The sequence below is a fragment of the Acyrthosiphon pisum genome, chromosome A1 (assembly GCF_005508785.2).
Source record: "Acyrthosiphon pisum isolate AL4f chromosome A1, pea_aphid_22Mar2018_4r6ur, whole genome shotgun sequence".
Taxonomy (NCBI): domain Eukaryota; kingdom Metazoa; phylum Arthropoda; class Insecta; order Hemiptera; family Aphididae; genus Acyrthosiphon; species Acyrthosiphon pisum.
Genome location: NC_042494.1, coordinates 5,278,863 through 5,294,168, shown reverse-complemented (window position 1 = coordinate 5,294,168; position 15,306 = coordinate 5,278,863). Strand labels below are relative to the sequence as shown.

The 15,306-nt window shown below is 30.4% G+C and overlaps 2 protein-coding genes across 2 annotated transcripts in view; one reads left to right on the top strand and one right to left on the bottom strand.

Moving 5' to 3' along the window:
- Positions 1-15,306, bottom strand: part of LOC100570021 (neuropeptide SIFamide receptor-like) — a 91,166-nt gene that overhangs the window by 40,003 nt on the left and 35,857 nt on the right. The window lies entirely within an intron of this gene.
- On the top strand, positions 7,658-12,162 carry LOC100159289 (neuropeptide FF receptor 2-like). The gene is made up of 2 exons (NM_001326621.1): positions 7,658-7,957; positions 11,356-12,162. The coding sequence occupies exons 1-2, from the start codon at positions 7,658-7,660 to the stop codon at positions 12,160-12,162; spliced, it is 1,107 nt and encodes a 368-aa protein (NP_001313550.1).

Genomic DNA, 15,306 nt, shown 5'->3' with positions numbered 1-15,306 from the left:
TTGTGATCGATAAAATAAAAGAGGGTATCGTATAGACTAAATTTTTTTTTTGTACTACTATAAGTATGTATAAGCACAGGACACTTTGTAAGAAGCTTAAAAAATCTCAATAATTAGAAAATATAATTTTTAAAAATTCAAAAAATCAGGTTTTCAATAAGTGTAAAAGAGGGAGTAATCATTTTTGGTGAATCATCTTGTATATGATTTATTATAGATATAACACGTTATATTTAAAACAGACATGCCAAACAAGAACAAGTCTTGTTTACCTAAAAAATAAAAAAACGAAGTTTTCTATCTCGTCGATAACGAGAAAAAAGAAATCGATACCGTTCAGATGCCACAACAGGTGGACTACAAAATAATAATGAAGTATAATATCTTATTGTGTATAATAAAGCACTCTGTGCAGTATTGTATTCACGGGTTATTTATGAAAACGTTTGGTTTTTTAATGGTATCGTTGTACGGACTGTTCAGTTTCGTAAGCTATGGTATAATAATATGATTATTAGCTTAATTTTACTAATTATAATATAATAGAATAAAAATGTAAAAAGACAAAGGGAAAATAAAAAGTAAGAGTTAAAGAATACTGAATGGTAATATAATAGGGATACTGTGAATTAATATACGCAAAAATATGTTATGAACGGGAAGACCGACTATGGTCCTTCTAAGAGTGAGACGCCACGATGACCCCTGCACTATAATATCATGTATTAAACGATATAATAAATTAGTATTTGTTTATGTAATAATAAGATATTATATAATATACTATGGATGTGCATAGGTGTTTACGCGTTCTGATATTATTGAAGGTCGATTAGTGATTTTATTTAATTAGTCTAAAAGGTTTACGTATAATATTTATTATTTTATTACTTAATTATATTTTTTTATCTATAATGTATATATTGTAAAAGTGTATTATGAAATATTATAATTCACTTTCCTGAATATGAAGTTGTATTTGATACGAGGTTGAGTTCAATGCTTGGTGTCACTGTGACGTGTATACGTATATATTATGTGTTTTTAATTATATATATAACACTAAGCATATGAAGAGATAACATTATCCTGAGTTCTATGTATAATATTGATATTATTCGAACGATGAACATAACCTAAGTTACAAAGTACTCAAAATGATGCTCGTTGTTTAAATATTATGTATGTGGAATTTCTGACTAGGTACTATTAGTCTTTAGAGGCTACCATATACCTCCGTTTACGAACATTGATAACTCCTCGAACTTAATTTAACCTGCGAACTGCTGCTTTATAATTTTTCTACCTGTATGCTGCTAGACTTTAGAAGTTATCACGTTTGACGTTGCCAACACACTGTGGACATATTAATAATTATTATTAAGTATTATGCAATACTTATTTTATGGACATTGATTATTACTCGAACGTAATCTATACTGCGAACGGCTCCTTTATAATGATACGATTAATATGTATTATGCATGGTGAACAGTTTTAAGTTTCATGGAAGGATATAACTAACAAGTTGATTTGGTGAGAAGTACAAGATAAGTAAACAAAAGATCATACCGGATGTTGAAACGACTAAATATATATACAAGTTTGAGTGTATTTGTTCAAATGTCACAAATATATTTAATATATATAAAATATAAGCGCATACTGTCGTATCTTGAGGCTTCTTATTGAGACACTGGCTTCTGTGTCAATTTTGTCACATCCTTATATATGGCAATTTTGGTGGAATTCGTTCGTCTTTGATGTGTGACGGTTAAACGTAATGTTAAATTATTGATGAGTTATATTATTATGTGTTAATTAAATTAATTTGTGTGACAAATAAAATATTATTAATATTTAGATATAATTCTGAAAACCATTGTTTTATATTATTTTAAATACTGCTGATTCACTTTGTATTTAAGTAAAACTACATATTAATACTTAACTTTACTAATAAAAGGATAGAAAAACTAATTTTAAAAAAACATTTTCTATAATAACACTGATAGTCAACGCGATTCTCATTTCATCTCTGATATCATACACAAATTTGTGTCCAAAACGTATTACTCAAACAGCTTAATATTTCCTTTTATAAAATTAAAACTATTATGCTTTATGATTAAACGGAATAAAAGTAAGATAAATAAAGTGTTATAAAATATGTTTAAATCTGATGATTTATGACAAGCCAGCGTGGTATGTTTGTATAAATAGTGATATTTTGTTCTTGATTATGTTTCGTTATATTATATTTTCCAAAATAGCAACAGGAATATGTATCCTAAATGTCGGTATTACCAGTGTTCATAAAATATGAATCATCACGAGTGTATAAATTTGATGAGATAAAAAAAAACTGTTTCTCAAAGTGTGTTTTTTTATAATAAATGGCTATATTATATGTACATTTTATAATATATTAATATTATATAGACGGGTTAAATTATTAAATACAATCCGAATTGACGTTTCCGCTCTGTGCGAGAAAAGCTTCTTGTTATTTTTTGTTTGTTGCTGTTGTTGTTGTGAAAACACACTAAATTGTACATAACATTATGATATATTATAGTATTTCGTTCGATTCGTAAATTACAATATAATATGTTGTTACTATATATTTATACCGTACAACAAAAAAAAAATCTCTAGATAACTGTATACAACGTTACATCGCTACGAAGTATAAAACAATTATTATCATTTATTTAATTTCTTTACGATTTCGTTGAACATTAAATGTTTTATTTTATCACAGTCATTCTATAAGTGCACGTTTGTTTTTTTCCTTCATTTGTATTGCTTTCTGTATTTAGTTAAAAGTTTTTAATTATTTATCTTGAAGTTTCGATTTTATTTATTATTATGAAATTGTATGTGATTCATTTATGACTATTTATAATATGACCTAACATGTACGCAACAATATTTAATACCGTGAGCCTCCCAACACTAGTTTTTCTCGGCGAAGCCCATTAATTATTTGTAATGAGGAAACATGATTAAATAAATGAGCAAATACATATTTGCAGTGATTCGTGGTCTGGAAGCTATTGTTTTTTTGTAGCACGCTAACGCTACTGCTACTCCCCCCCCAAAAAGTAGCTCGCTATCGCTAAAGCTACTTTTTTTAAATGTAGTGTGCTATTTCTAATGCTATTGTTTAAATGTAGTGCGCTACTTTTTCACTACATTTTTTAAAAACAATATTTTGATTTATTTAGATATTCACTTGATTACTTGGTCATTATTTGTTAATGCCTACCACTATTTTATTGTAAATTCGGAAGGCAGGTTTATTCAATGTATCTCATGTATTTTTGTAACAAAACTCAAAACAGACAAACGTTTTATTAAAAATTGCCAATTAGTAGTTTGTACTGATTAGACATTCGGTCACTGGGAGAAAGGATTTCATACAGCAAGAGGATTAGTGATTACAATGAATTTTGATTTACCAAACTTTTTTTTAAGTTAAAGTTTAAGTTGATGGCAAGCATGGATCAAGAACATCTTTCGCTCCGTTGTATAGTATAAGTGTCAAGTGAACCTCGTCGTTGTGTAGACAATCTTGATGGAAGTGTTAAATCTGAATTCAATGATACATAGAATCTAAAATACTGTTTTTTACATATAAAATTTAATACTTAAAAAAAACACATAAAATGCCGAATGCCGAAAATAAAAATAGTGAAAATAAAATACTAATATATTAATTTTATTATTATTTATGGTTCTGTATTCAATAATATAAAATATAACATTGTAATAATTATCTTATGATTATAGTCTTATCCATAATCTATGATTACTGATTAGAGCGGTATGAGTTCAACCAGAAAAATTCAAAAATACACTCATCTAGTCATATTAGTTAAATAAATAAACATACATCATAATATTTTAATTATCATGAGATACGTTATAGAAGTAACGATAAAATAATGAAAATTTTCGCTACGCTAACCGTAAATTTCTAGCGCGCTGTAGTATTTCGCTACATGCATATATTGTAACGACACTGTGTAATCGCTACAGCTAAAGTAGTGCGCTACTCCCGAACCACTGCTATTTGATTCAATAACATGCGCATTACATAATTCTTGAACATCTCTAACTTACAAGATTGTGTATAATTTAATATTATATCGATGTGCGACACTTACTCGATGATCAGAGTAACGGACACTTTGAGCTATACAATTTAGTGAGTTTATTACGTAGTTTGTCGAACCCGATCGACGAGAATCACTTGGTGGCTATCAGCATTGACGTCAATAATATTTTGTAGGTTCCTTGAGTGAATTTTATTTTTTATCTAACGCATTCGTCACACTTGCTTTCACTTCATCCAAATCACAAAAAAAAACAGTTTTTACAGTCGGTACCGCAAAAATAATCACAGTTTAATGTCTACGCATCATTATAATAATCTACAATTCCCGTCGCTGCTTTCAAACAGTATGATAATAATAACGTTTGCGTTCCTAAAAACAGTAGTAAATGCGTGTACGCACATAAATCGCTATAATTATTATTATTATAAGAGTTTTGCGGTATCGCGTGACGACGTTTTTTCGTTTACCAAATACAAAATAATCTTATCCGCTCACGGGTATTATAAAATACGGCGATATATTATAATAATAATATATTGTATAGCATTTCGTGGACCAAAAATACGCCTACATTTTCGCGCTCCGGTCCGGTTTTCAAATAATGATAATAATCACAACATTTTATTGAAGTACTTACGCCACCAAACAATATCATATTATGCGGTATTATAATACACGTTATCACGATTGCGAGGCCCGTAATAATTAATATTAAAAAATACAATATATTTTGACATCGTTAGACGTGGTTTATAAAACGAAAAAATCCACCAATTTTTCCCAACCACAGTCATGGGATAGATTATTTATCGTTATTGACGACATATCGTCCTAAAAATAATAATAATATCATACCGGTAAGTTAGCCCAGAGACGTGCACTCACTTGGCGAAATAAGACGGCGCACCGTATAGGCAATTTAGCTACGTTTGTGCGTTGAATACCCGATAACGAACGCATGCAATCGTAGGGCCAACACGCATACCTATATTATTATTATATTATGGTAGTATGTGGCATGGAGCGCTTATAACTTCAAAAACGAGAATACAATAACAGCAATCGGAAACGCAAACTGTATCCGAAAGTTCTGTCCATCCCACTTCCCGGGGGCATTAGGTAGAATGAATGCCACCCGCAACTATTTATTTTGTATATATTATTATTATAAGCACATCGCTATTGACCACTGCGCAAATGCGATTTACCGATCACTGTATACATTTTCTAGTAAATCATTGTTTTCATTAGTATTTTAACACTTTAACGATATTATAATGCACAGTGTTAAGCGACCAATGGTGTGCCGTGAAAACTTAAACTTTTTCCCTGTCGTAAAGTACTTATTTTCGGCAAATAGACAATGTCAATGCAAAGTAATGCGCTACGATTTATAATAAGTAATAATAATGTGTGGCGATACAAAAAAGTTTGGGAACTAATCTAATTATATAATATAATATACAGTATAATGATAATTATTATTATTATAGCATATTGTGTTCGTCACGTGTGGATGATCTAAATACTTTAGTATTGTATAATATGTATCAGTGTCCAGTGATCGTCTAAAACTGCTGAGAATATTAGACATACAAGTCCGTGCTGCCATATTGACACATTTATCGGATTCAAATGTTCAGAAATCATGACCTTGGATATTCAAACTGTTACAGTATCGTCATAATTATTGTGCCTCGAACACGCCACGTAACACGAAATTACAAGAAATTCGTAAAAAATTTGTCATTTCCTGACATGCCATATTATTATATACGCATTACGCATACAATCTTATAAATTAGCCGTTTCGGTAGTTTAGTACTCGAGAAAGTACTATAATTTGAGATTTGAGAATATGGTTTTTTTTTTTTTTTGCAAAGTACAGTATTAAACCATATAGAACCCGGCATTACTTTGAATTACCGGAAATTGTACACAGGTTGTAAGACTATAGTAAATTATAACTAATTTTATAGTAGCTTAACAATTCCAGAATACATTTTAAAAACCACAATAGTACAAGAATTATTTTAGAGTAAAATAATACTTAAAGTCACGCTACCAATTCTTAATTACCTATAGGGACAAGAAACAATTTAAATTTAAAATAATGTAGTTAAAATTCATAGAGAATTATATTTTTAAATATCAAAATACATTCCTAATAATATTGATTAAATATATTTTCTTTTTTTTATACAACCTGTATAAAATAATTTTAAGAGTGTATAATACCATGTATATTATAAATCCAAATATTATCTAACTATAATAGATAGTTTATAAAAAAAAAAAAACCTTCTCAAGTCTTTAATAACGCTGCCACAGTTTAGGTAAGTACCTGTAAAGCAAAATACAGGTAGGGTTAATAATCACGCCAGAGACTGTTTGCTGATAAATTGATTTACAACACAGTTTGCATGCAAAAATCAGTGTAAATATTCTCTATTATAATTAAATCTAGTTTTTCACAATATTTATTGACTTTATTATTATTAGAGTATAATACCTCTAAATTTTTGAACGAAATATTTTACTACGGTTTCAACAATTTTTGTTTAAAATGTATAATGTTGTTAGTTGAAATATATTTAAAATATAATATTATAATATTATCGGTGTTAAAAAAGAAATACAAAATTTAAAACAAAAAACATAGACATTTTTCAAGGGATAAAAGTTAAAAAATTGTTTTTAAAGTTAGTCAACAACTCGAAACGCTCCGTTTAGCGATTCACAAGCGTGAAATGAGAAGAGGAAAATGGAAATTTCTAATTTCGCGAATGAAAGCGCATTCTATTTTTACAATGAAGTCTTTTTTTTAGGTCAAGGTTAAGGGTATAAAAATGCAGTGCACAAACTGTAAATTTGTCTTGAACGTGTACGGAATAGAAATATCGATCGCGATGTGTACTCTCTTAACACACTCGAGTGTACATATATTGAAATTGCATTTCGGGATATTGATGACGTGTTGTTTGCAGTGAAGAAAATCTCTGTAAAGCGTACGTGCAGTTTTCCAAACCAGAACTTTACTTGTTTAAATTATTATTATTGCATGACAGCCACGTATAATATAACACCAGCTATGTAATCTTTAAATGTACATTATTTATGCGGTTTTAATTTGTATAAATTTTATTTTTTACGTTCAAATAAATATATATGGGGTATAGGTATAAGGTATATACTATCGCAGGTCCATACAACGAAAGGGAAATTAAAATGTATATTAATTTAATCTCTTATACATAGGGTTCCTCGCTATTATAATATTATTTTCGTAGTATTCTTTGGTCGTATATCATAGTGATAATAATGAATACAACGAAAAGAGAAAAACAATATTCATCTCGAAAAATGAATTAGAAAATAAATTTATTCGGGAAAGATTTTTTTAATAGTGCTATGGGAAAGTATAAAATAACGATAGGTAGTAAAAAAAAACCCCTCTAAAGACGAAGCAGTTTTCTTGAACTGGATGGAAGTGCTTAAACAATATGTGACAATAATATGTATCAATAAATTGAATGTATAATGTATCGTCGTCAAACTATTTTATCACGTGTGGTTTTGCAGAGTGGCGATTGGGACTGGTCATATGCAAACTCGTGCCGTACTTTCAAGGGGTGTCCGTGAACGCTTCGATAAACACGTTGATGGCCATATCCGTGGAAAGATGCTTGTCCATTTGCTACCCCATGAGTCCGGTGGGTAAAGGCGTCTGTAAGCGGGTCGTGGTCATCATATGGATTATTTCACTCACCATAACCATGCCGTGGGCAATATACTTCGACCTTCAGCCCATGGAGGAAGGCAGCGACAATCAGGTTACATTTTTTTGGGGGTTTTATGTAGATACCAACATCACATTTTATTTTATTTTAAAGCATACACTATAGCTAACATAAAGAACAAGCTTCATTTTTATTATCTATCGGCTCTTGTAGGTATACATACTTAAACTATGCGAGGTCAATCAATTTTTTAAAAGTAAAAAAAAAAATTATAGGTAGGTACTCGATAAGTTTTTCTTACTTATTTGTTCAGGTGAATGATAATACCACGTGGTATACTTTTCGACATAAATATATTTTGTTTTTATTATGTTTTTTTAATATCCAATTATACAAATAAATGTCATAAAGATTCATGATCAAGAAAACTCTGATCTGATTTTTAACATATAACTATATAAGTAACCACGTATATGGTACATATACAATATGCCTACCTATTCCTTATTTATTTTACATTTTTACATCAAATAATAGGTACAGTAAAAAAATACAACATATTATTATACATTGAAACTGAGAAAAAAATGTGTGTCAATGACTAATGAGGTATTTAATTTATTTAGATTAATTATTTAATATTTTATAAGACAAAACTACAAAAATAATGATTATTGAAATGTTTCACACATATTAGAATATTTCATGAAATAATTCACGAAATATTTCATTTTTTTAAATTTCATGAAATACATTGAAATTTCAAACACTAATTGAGAGTAAGCAACGGCCGCTGCTACTAGTTCCCGGATGGGTGACCACCCGGGTTCATATGGTGTCCAAATCCTTCCCATATATACACGTATTGCAAACCAACCATACCAACCGTCCCAACACTACCAACCGTAACCCCTACATGAGCCAATGACCATAGTTGCTGGGCTCTAGACCAATAAAAATCAATAAAATTATGACTAAAAAATTATGTTTGGATTATTAAACTGTAGATTTGGTACGTACACAAATTGTATTATTAATCGTTGTAATCACGCTTCGAGATTGTTATAATTTGAACGTTTAAATTCGTGTTTAAAACCTTGATTCGAATTTCGAGTTATTTTGTGAGTTATTTGAAACGCACACCTTCTATAGATATGCACAGATTTAATGAGGACTTTATCAATATTCAAGAGCCACGTTATTTTGCATCGATTTGCATAACCTCCAACAATCAGCGAAAAAAAGTAATTAAGTCGAGTGAACGTCTGCGGTCGATATTATATAGAAAGTACCTAAATAAATAATAATTTTTAGTTGAATTACAATATTTACTGTGGCTTAAATGTACCGATAATAATGTTTGTAGTATGAAAATGAAAAATATATATCCGCTATTAAAAATAGGTCATAATTTATTAAATAATGAAGCAGACAAGAGAATGAATAATAAAACGTTCTTAATTACAATATAATATTATAAGTAGGTATAGGTATTTTGTCGATTGCGTGTTTCACATTTGGCGTTCGTTTTTCTGGCCGTTGTCGACTTTCAAATAATATGAACCACCCAAAGACTTATTATATTTTCAGTACTTTCTGTAATAATTATCGTGCATTACAATTACGCACTTTAATTTTGATTGTCGTAACTGTTATAGGGCTGCTGTACAAAAAATGCAATATTAAATCCATTTAAAAAAAGAATTATATATTTCGTAATATTGTTTTGTATACTGTGTTAGTATACTGTTAGTATAAGTAAAAACCGATGTTTGTTATAACTATAATTTTATCTACATATACTCGTATATTATAATACAGTGTACAATCTGTACATAGCCTCGGGAATAATGTATATTTAGATTAACCCTAATTTGAAGGAAGTACGATATTATAATGGGTGAAATGTCTACGATATAAGCGGGTGACTACAAGACTTCAATATAGTGTTTTATATTACAATTTCGTATTATGATACCAGAATATATTTTATAGTTATATATAATACGCTATTTTATTTATTATGCACACTATACTAATATCTACTATTTAATAGCTATCAGCTCTATATTATGTTTCTTTCTCCGATCCCATTATAAATAGTTTAACTGCAGCTGCAGTAGAGTATACAGAGTTCGTTCGTTACATATTACGTATTTAATGCACTCAAAGAGATGTGTGTGCTAATCGTTTTCATTTTGTTTGAATAGTTGGTATGTATTTAACATAAATAACATAATATAACTTGGTTCATACATGCTTTCAGAAAAATAAAAAATTATGTGTATTGCTTAATTTTCAATACAACATGATATTAAAAAAATCACGATCAAATGTATGCAATATCTATCTGAACAAGTCAATATTTTAAAAATAATTGTTTATTTTGTATTCTTTAACATAAATAGTTGATAAAAAAAATAACTAGGTAGTACAAGTTCTTATAATAACTTAGCGTCTCCCAATCAAAAAATAATACACAATGTTGAAATTATGTTAATACTATATAAATAATACATAATATGTATTAATATTTATTACATATATACTAAAATTAAATTAAGTAAAAATAATTGAATATTGTTTTACATACAAATATTTTGAACAAAAATAAACAGATAAATAATTCTTGACTTATGCATCACCCCACACAGCATTTGGAAAATGACAATATTTTGTGAATATTTTGGAGTGCTTGAATAATGAATATTTGACTAACAATATTGTATAATATGTTATTTAGTCATTTTTTTCATTCTGATAAAAACATGTTTTTAATTTCTAAACAATTATTAATAATGTATTAATTGTATGCCTAAGCTTTCGGAGGCCATAATTTACGACTAATCTGCTTTTTTCCCTGGTTCGACCGCTTAAAAAATAGAATACTGAATACAAACCATTTGAGACCAAAATCGGCTTCACTTGGGAAGACAGTATTCACAGTTGGCTTACCAAATGTTTAGCATATTATAATATATAGATCAAAATATTTATATATGTCCTAACATTTAATTTTTTATACCTTAAAGAATTCAATTCAAATTATTCAATCACATAAGATCATTTCTTTTTTTAAATTTGTTTATAAAAACTTATTGAGTATTTATATGGAAAAAAAGTAAAATTATTATCTCTATAGGGCGTCTCGGAGCCATTCATTCATATTTTAATTATACAATACAAGCTTTGGCCTATGAGCATTTATAAACTATAATTTTTATTTTTGTTAATTCACTCTAATTTTTCAAATAACAGAGTAAAATGGATCATTGCTAACGCCTAAACTTGTAAGACCGACACAACATGACGTGGTAATCTAAACCATAGTAATATATCGAGCCATAAATAGACTATACGTACTTAACTCTGCATATAGGGTATTTTTTTTCAATATTTATTCACCGACTTACACTTACCTTCGAAGATAACAATTATAACAAGACAGTGGTATAAATAATAATATTAATATTTTGCTTGCGTGTTTGCAGATTTGCCTGGAGTCATGGCCGACCGTGGAGAGTGGCAACCTGTACTTCGTGCTGGCCAACCTGTTGCTGTGCTACGTGCTGCCACTGACGGTGATCGCCGTGTGCTACATGTTCATCTGGCAGAAGGTGAGCCGCCGCAAGGTGCCCGGCGAGCCGATGCACAACGGCGCCAACATGGTGCAGCGGTCCAAGATGAAGGTGATCACCATGATCATGTACGTGGTGGTGCTGTTCGCGGTATCGTGGCTGCCACTTTACGTGGCGTTCTCGCTGATCAAGTTCTGGCCACTTCCGCCGGCCGTCGAGAGCTACACGGTCGCCTCTCTGCCGGTCGCGCAGTGGCTGGGCGCCGCCAACTCGTCCATCAACCCGCTGCTGTACGCCATCTTCAACCACCGGTTCCGAGACGGTTACCGGGCCTTGTTGTCCGGCAAGATTTGCCAAGCATTCGACTACAGCAACTCGGTGAGGTACTTGCGCGGCGGCCGGGCCGGCACCGTGGCCGCGGCCGCGTTCAAGCGGACCAACAACAACAACAACGACAACGGCCGCTGCGACCGCAACCGCAAAACCATCGGCGCCATATACGTGCACGCCGCGCGGTCTCAGCTTCAGCAGCACGCGGCTCAGCAGCGGCGACCTGTCCAGCAGCGACCTGTTCAGCAGCGTCCCTCGACACAGCAGCTGTATCCACCCACCAACCGACTCGTCAAGTCGTCGTCGGTCAGGGAGACACACGTTGCCGAAGGGTCGGCTGGTTCCGTGGTGCAGTTCTGTTCGACAAAATGCGAAAACTCGTTCGTGTGACCTCCGACGCCCACACCACTTTCCCGCCCACATGCAGCCGCAGATATTGCGTGTAAACATAATATCATTTGTAGACTGTACTATGATGTATACCTATAATCTACACAATTATATATATATAATACTATAATAATGTGTTACTGTGGACCATAGGTGTGCGCAGACTTACGCGGCTGATGAAGAGTGCCCCTAGATAAATGGTCATAATTTCATCGCCTTAAAAATATTTACCATCATCATTATTATTCCAATAATATGCTTCTTATTAGAAAAATGAAAATGATAGATTTTTCAACATTTTTTTTATGTTAAAAAATAAAATGATATTTTTATAAAGACGTGATTATTGAGAAGAATATAATATAATTTGATAATTCTTTTCACATAATTAAGCCATAAACATCGATCGTACTAAGATATTATTTTTTGTTTCTAACATGAGTTATTTTGAGATTTTGTTTATATGCCCCCAAAAAAAAATTATCTTGCTAGCCCGCAAGGTATACAAGTGCATGCCCTGCATACCCCATGGCGTGCCTAAGCTGTAGATATTAGGCAGCGGACTATAGGACTTTATTTTCACGAACGTTCGGAAACGTCACACAATTACTGTCGATTGAACGCGCTAAAACAATATTCGATAATGTCCTGGTACTTTAATACACCGGAAGCAGTGTTTGAATCCAGAAAACATTAGGAGGGGGGTGCAAAAGTTTAAAAAAAAATGTGCGTACCTGAATATTTAAATATCTTATTGATTAGGATATTATATAATCGTAAGGATTACGCATAAATATTTACTTATTAAAAGAAGGGAGACTTAATTCAAGCTGGATTAGAAGTACCACACTATAATAATATGATAAAGACACGTCAGACGCACAAAATATATAATATATTATTCGCGTGAAATGAAAAAATAGAATGGATGACTGCCCCATATTCCTCGTTCCAATCCGATATCATAAGTATGTTATGCGTCATATTTTATTATATTCACGTACTTATTAGAATGTTGTACGCGGTCTATTATATTAGTTTACAAACTTCATCAGATTAAGAATTCCTCCGGAAACGGCTGCGGCGTTAGCCCGTATTAATATATTATAATATTATTATACACAAAATACAACGGCACGCGAATGTCGTGAAATAGAATTAGATCGGGCATTCCAATCACCAATAATTTTGACGCGCGAGATCACGACCAAATCTGAATAAATTTCAAGTTAAAGGTCTCCGCTCAATCATATCGCCGGAGTCTACCTATATAATATAATATATAATAATATAAAATTATGATATACGTCCTTCGAGGTGCTGGCTGCTATGATTTATCTCGATTTCTATTAATTTATATTATACAAGTAGGTATTTTTATACAATTATTATGCCATGTGCTCGCCATTATTATTTTCCGTATATATATATGATGTGTTTGATGTGACGCCATCGAAAACTGGCAATGTAATTGTTGAATTAATCTAACTGTAAAATATAAAATAAAAATTATTGAACATCGTCGTAACTCATACTTAACTATACACTATAAGTGATAACGTAAGACTCGTTATAATATATTATTAAAAAAACGATAATAGTTTTTAAAAATAATTTTTTTCATAATTTTAACTCATTAAATAACAACAATTGTCTAATTTCTATATAAAATTAATTGTCTTGCTATTTTTTATCGTTATCAATTTATATATTTTTAATTTTTTTTAGGGACAACATGCATTTTTAATACTTTATTCCAGAACAAAATATTTTTTGGAGTACTTAGACGTATTACGATCGGATTTTGGACTAGTAGTCTATGAGTTATAAGTATTTAAAGTTGAAAATGCTGAACCGGATGATGATTTAGAGAATACAGCATACATCTTGTTGAGGGAAGGGAGAAAAATTGGTTTGAAAATCGATGAGGAAAAGACAAAAATGTTGATTCGTAGTGACTTAAAACAATGTAAAATAAATATTTTCAAAAACGTAACAGTTAATGAGTGTCTTACGTGAAATAGATCAACTTGTAGTTTTTACTAATAACAACAACCACGACGATGACAAACATGAAATAAAACAGTAGAAAAAAAATTAGAATACATCATATTTATACATACGTTTGTCTTGGAACATAACCACGACGTTATATTATATATTTTTTAATGTTATATTGCGTCCGATAATTTGTGAAAATGTTGACTGTAACGACCCAACTAAAATGCTGCTGTGCAGTAATTTATACCGTAAATATTATATCAAAAACGAAACATATTATTATATATATTTATATACGATATATTTATATTATAACATGTATCCCACTGCCTTTGTAGTGTTCATTTATTGTTACATAATAATGTATTGTAATATTATGTTATCATTATTCATTAGTGTTATTTCGTTTTATGTCACGTATAATAGTATAAGTTATAATATATTATAAATATATCAAATATGTATAACAACTATACGTTCCCGCTCAAATGTATATTCGTGTATAATAATCGGTTGAAAACGAACAGCCTCGAGATCTCATCACGAATGTGTATAATAACGCACAATAATAGTAATAATAATAATAACAATAAATAATTTAAGTTTTAAACTTATAATGAATTATATTTTATAGACGCCGATCAAATATTATTATTTAGTGTTCTAGTATTTCTAATTGTACTCGCGTTTCGCCATCGTTGCAGTGGTACGTCTTAACAGTATTACCTATTATTATTATAATAGTTATTGACTTATTTTTTTAACCTACATTATTATAAGGTTTTATTGTTTTATATTGTTTTTTTATTATTATTATTATTATTATTATTATTATTAAACTATACTGTTGTCATTTGTATCTGAGCGCGATAGAAATCGTAGTAATAATCTACACGAAAAACTCGTAAATCGTAATAATAATAATATAATATTAGTTTACGATAGTTACATTAAATTATTACAATTATTCATACTTCATAATAATATTAAGAACAGCAATTTTATACGTTAATAAAATGCATTGTTAATATTATTTTATACGTAACAATATAATTATTATATCTGCATATTTAGTTGATCTGTTGATATACACGAAACGCCGCCTGCAGAAGCACATATTTTATATTATATAAAAATACATTC

What these genes read in the sequence shown, in the direction of transcription:
- LOC100159289 (NM_001326621.1), top strand. Translation starts at nt 7,658, where the DNA reads ATGTATAATGTATCGTCGTCAAACTATTTTATCACGTGTGGTTTTGCA. An exon ending in AGGAAGGCAGCGACAATCAG is followed by an intron (nt 7,958 to 11,355) that starts GTTACATTTTTT and finishes GCGTGTTTGCAG; the next exon opens with ATTTGCCTGGAGTCATGGCC.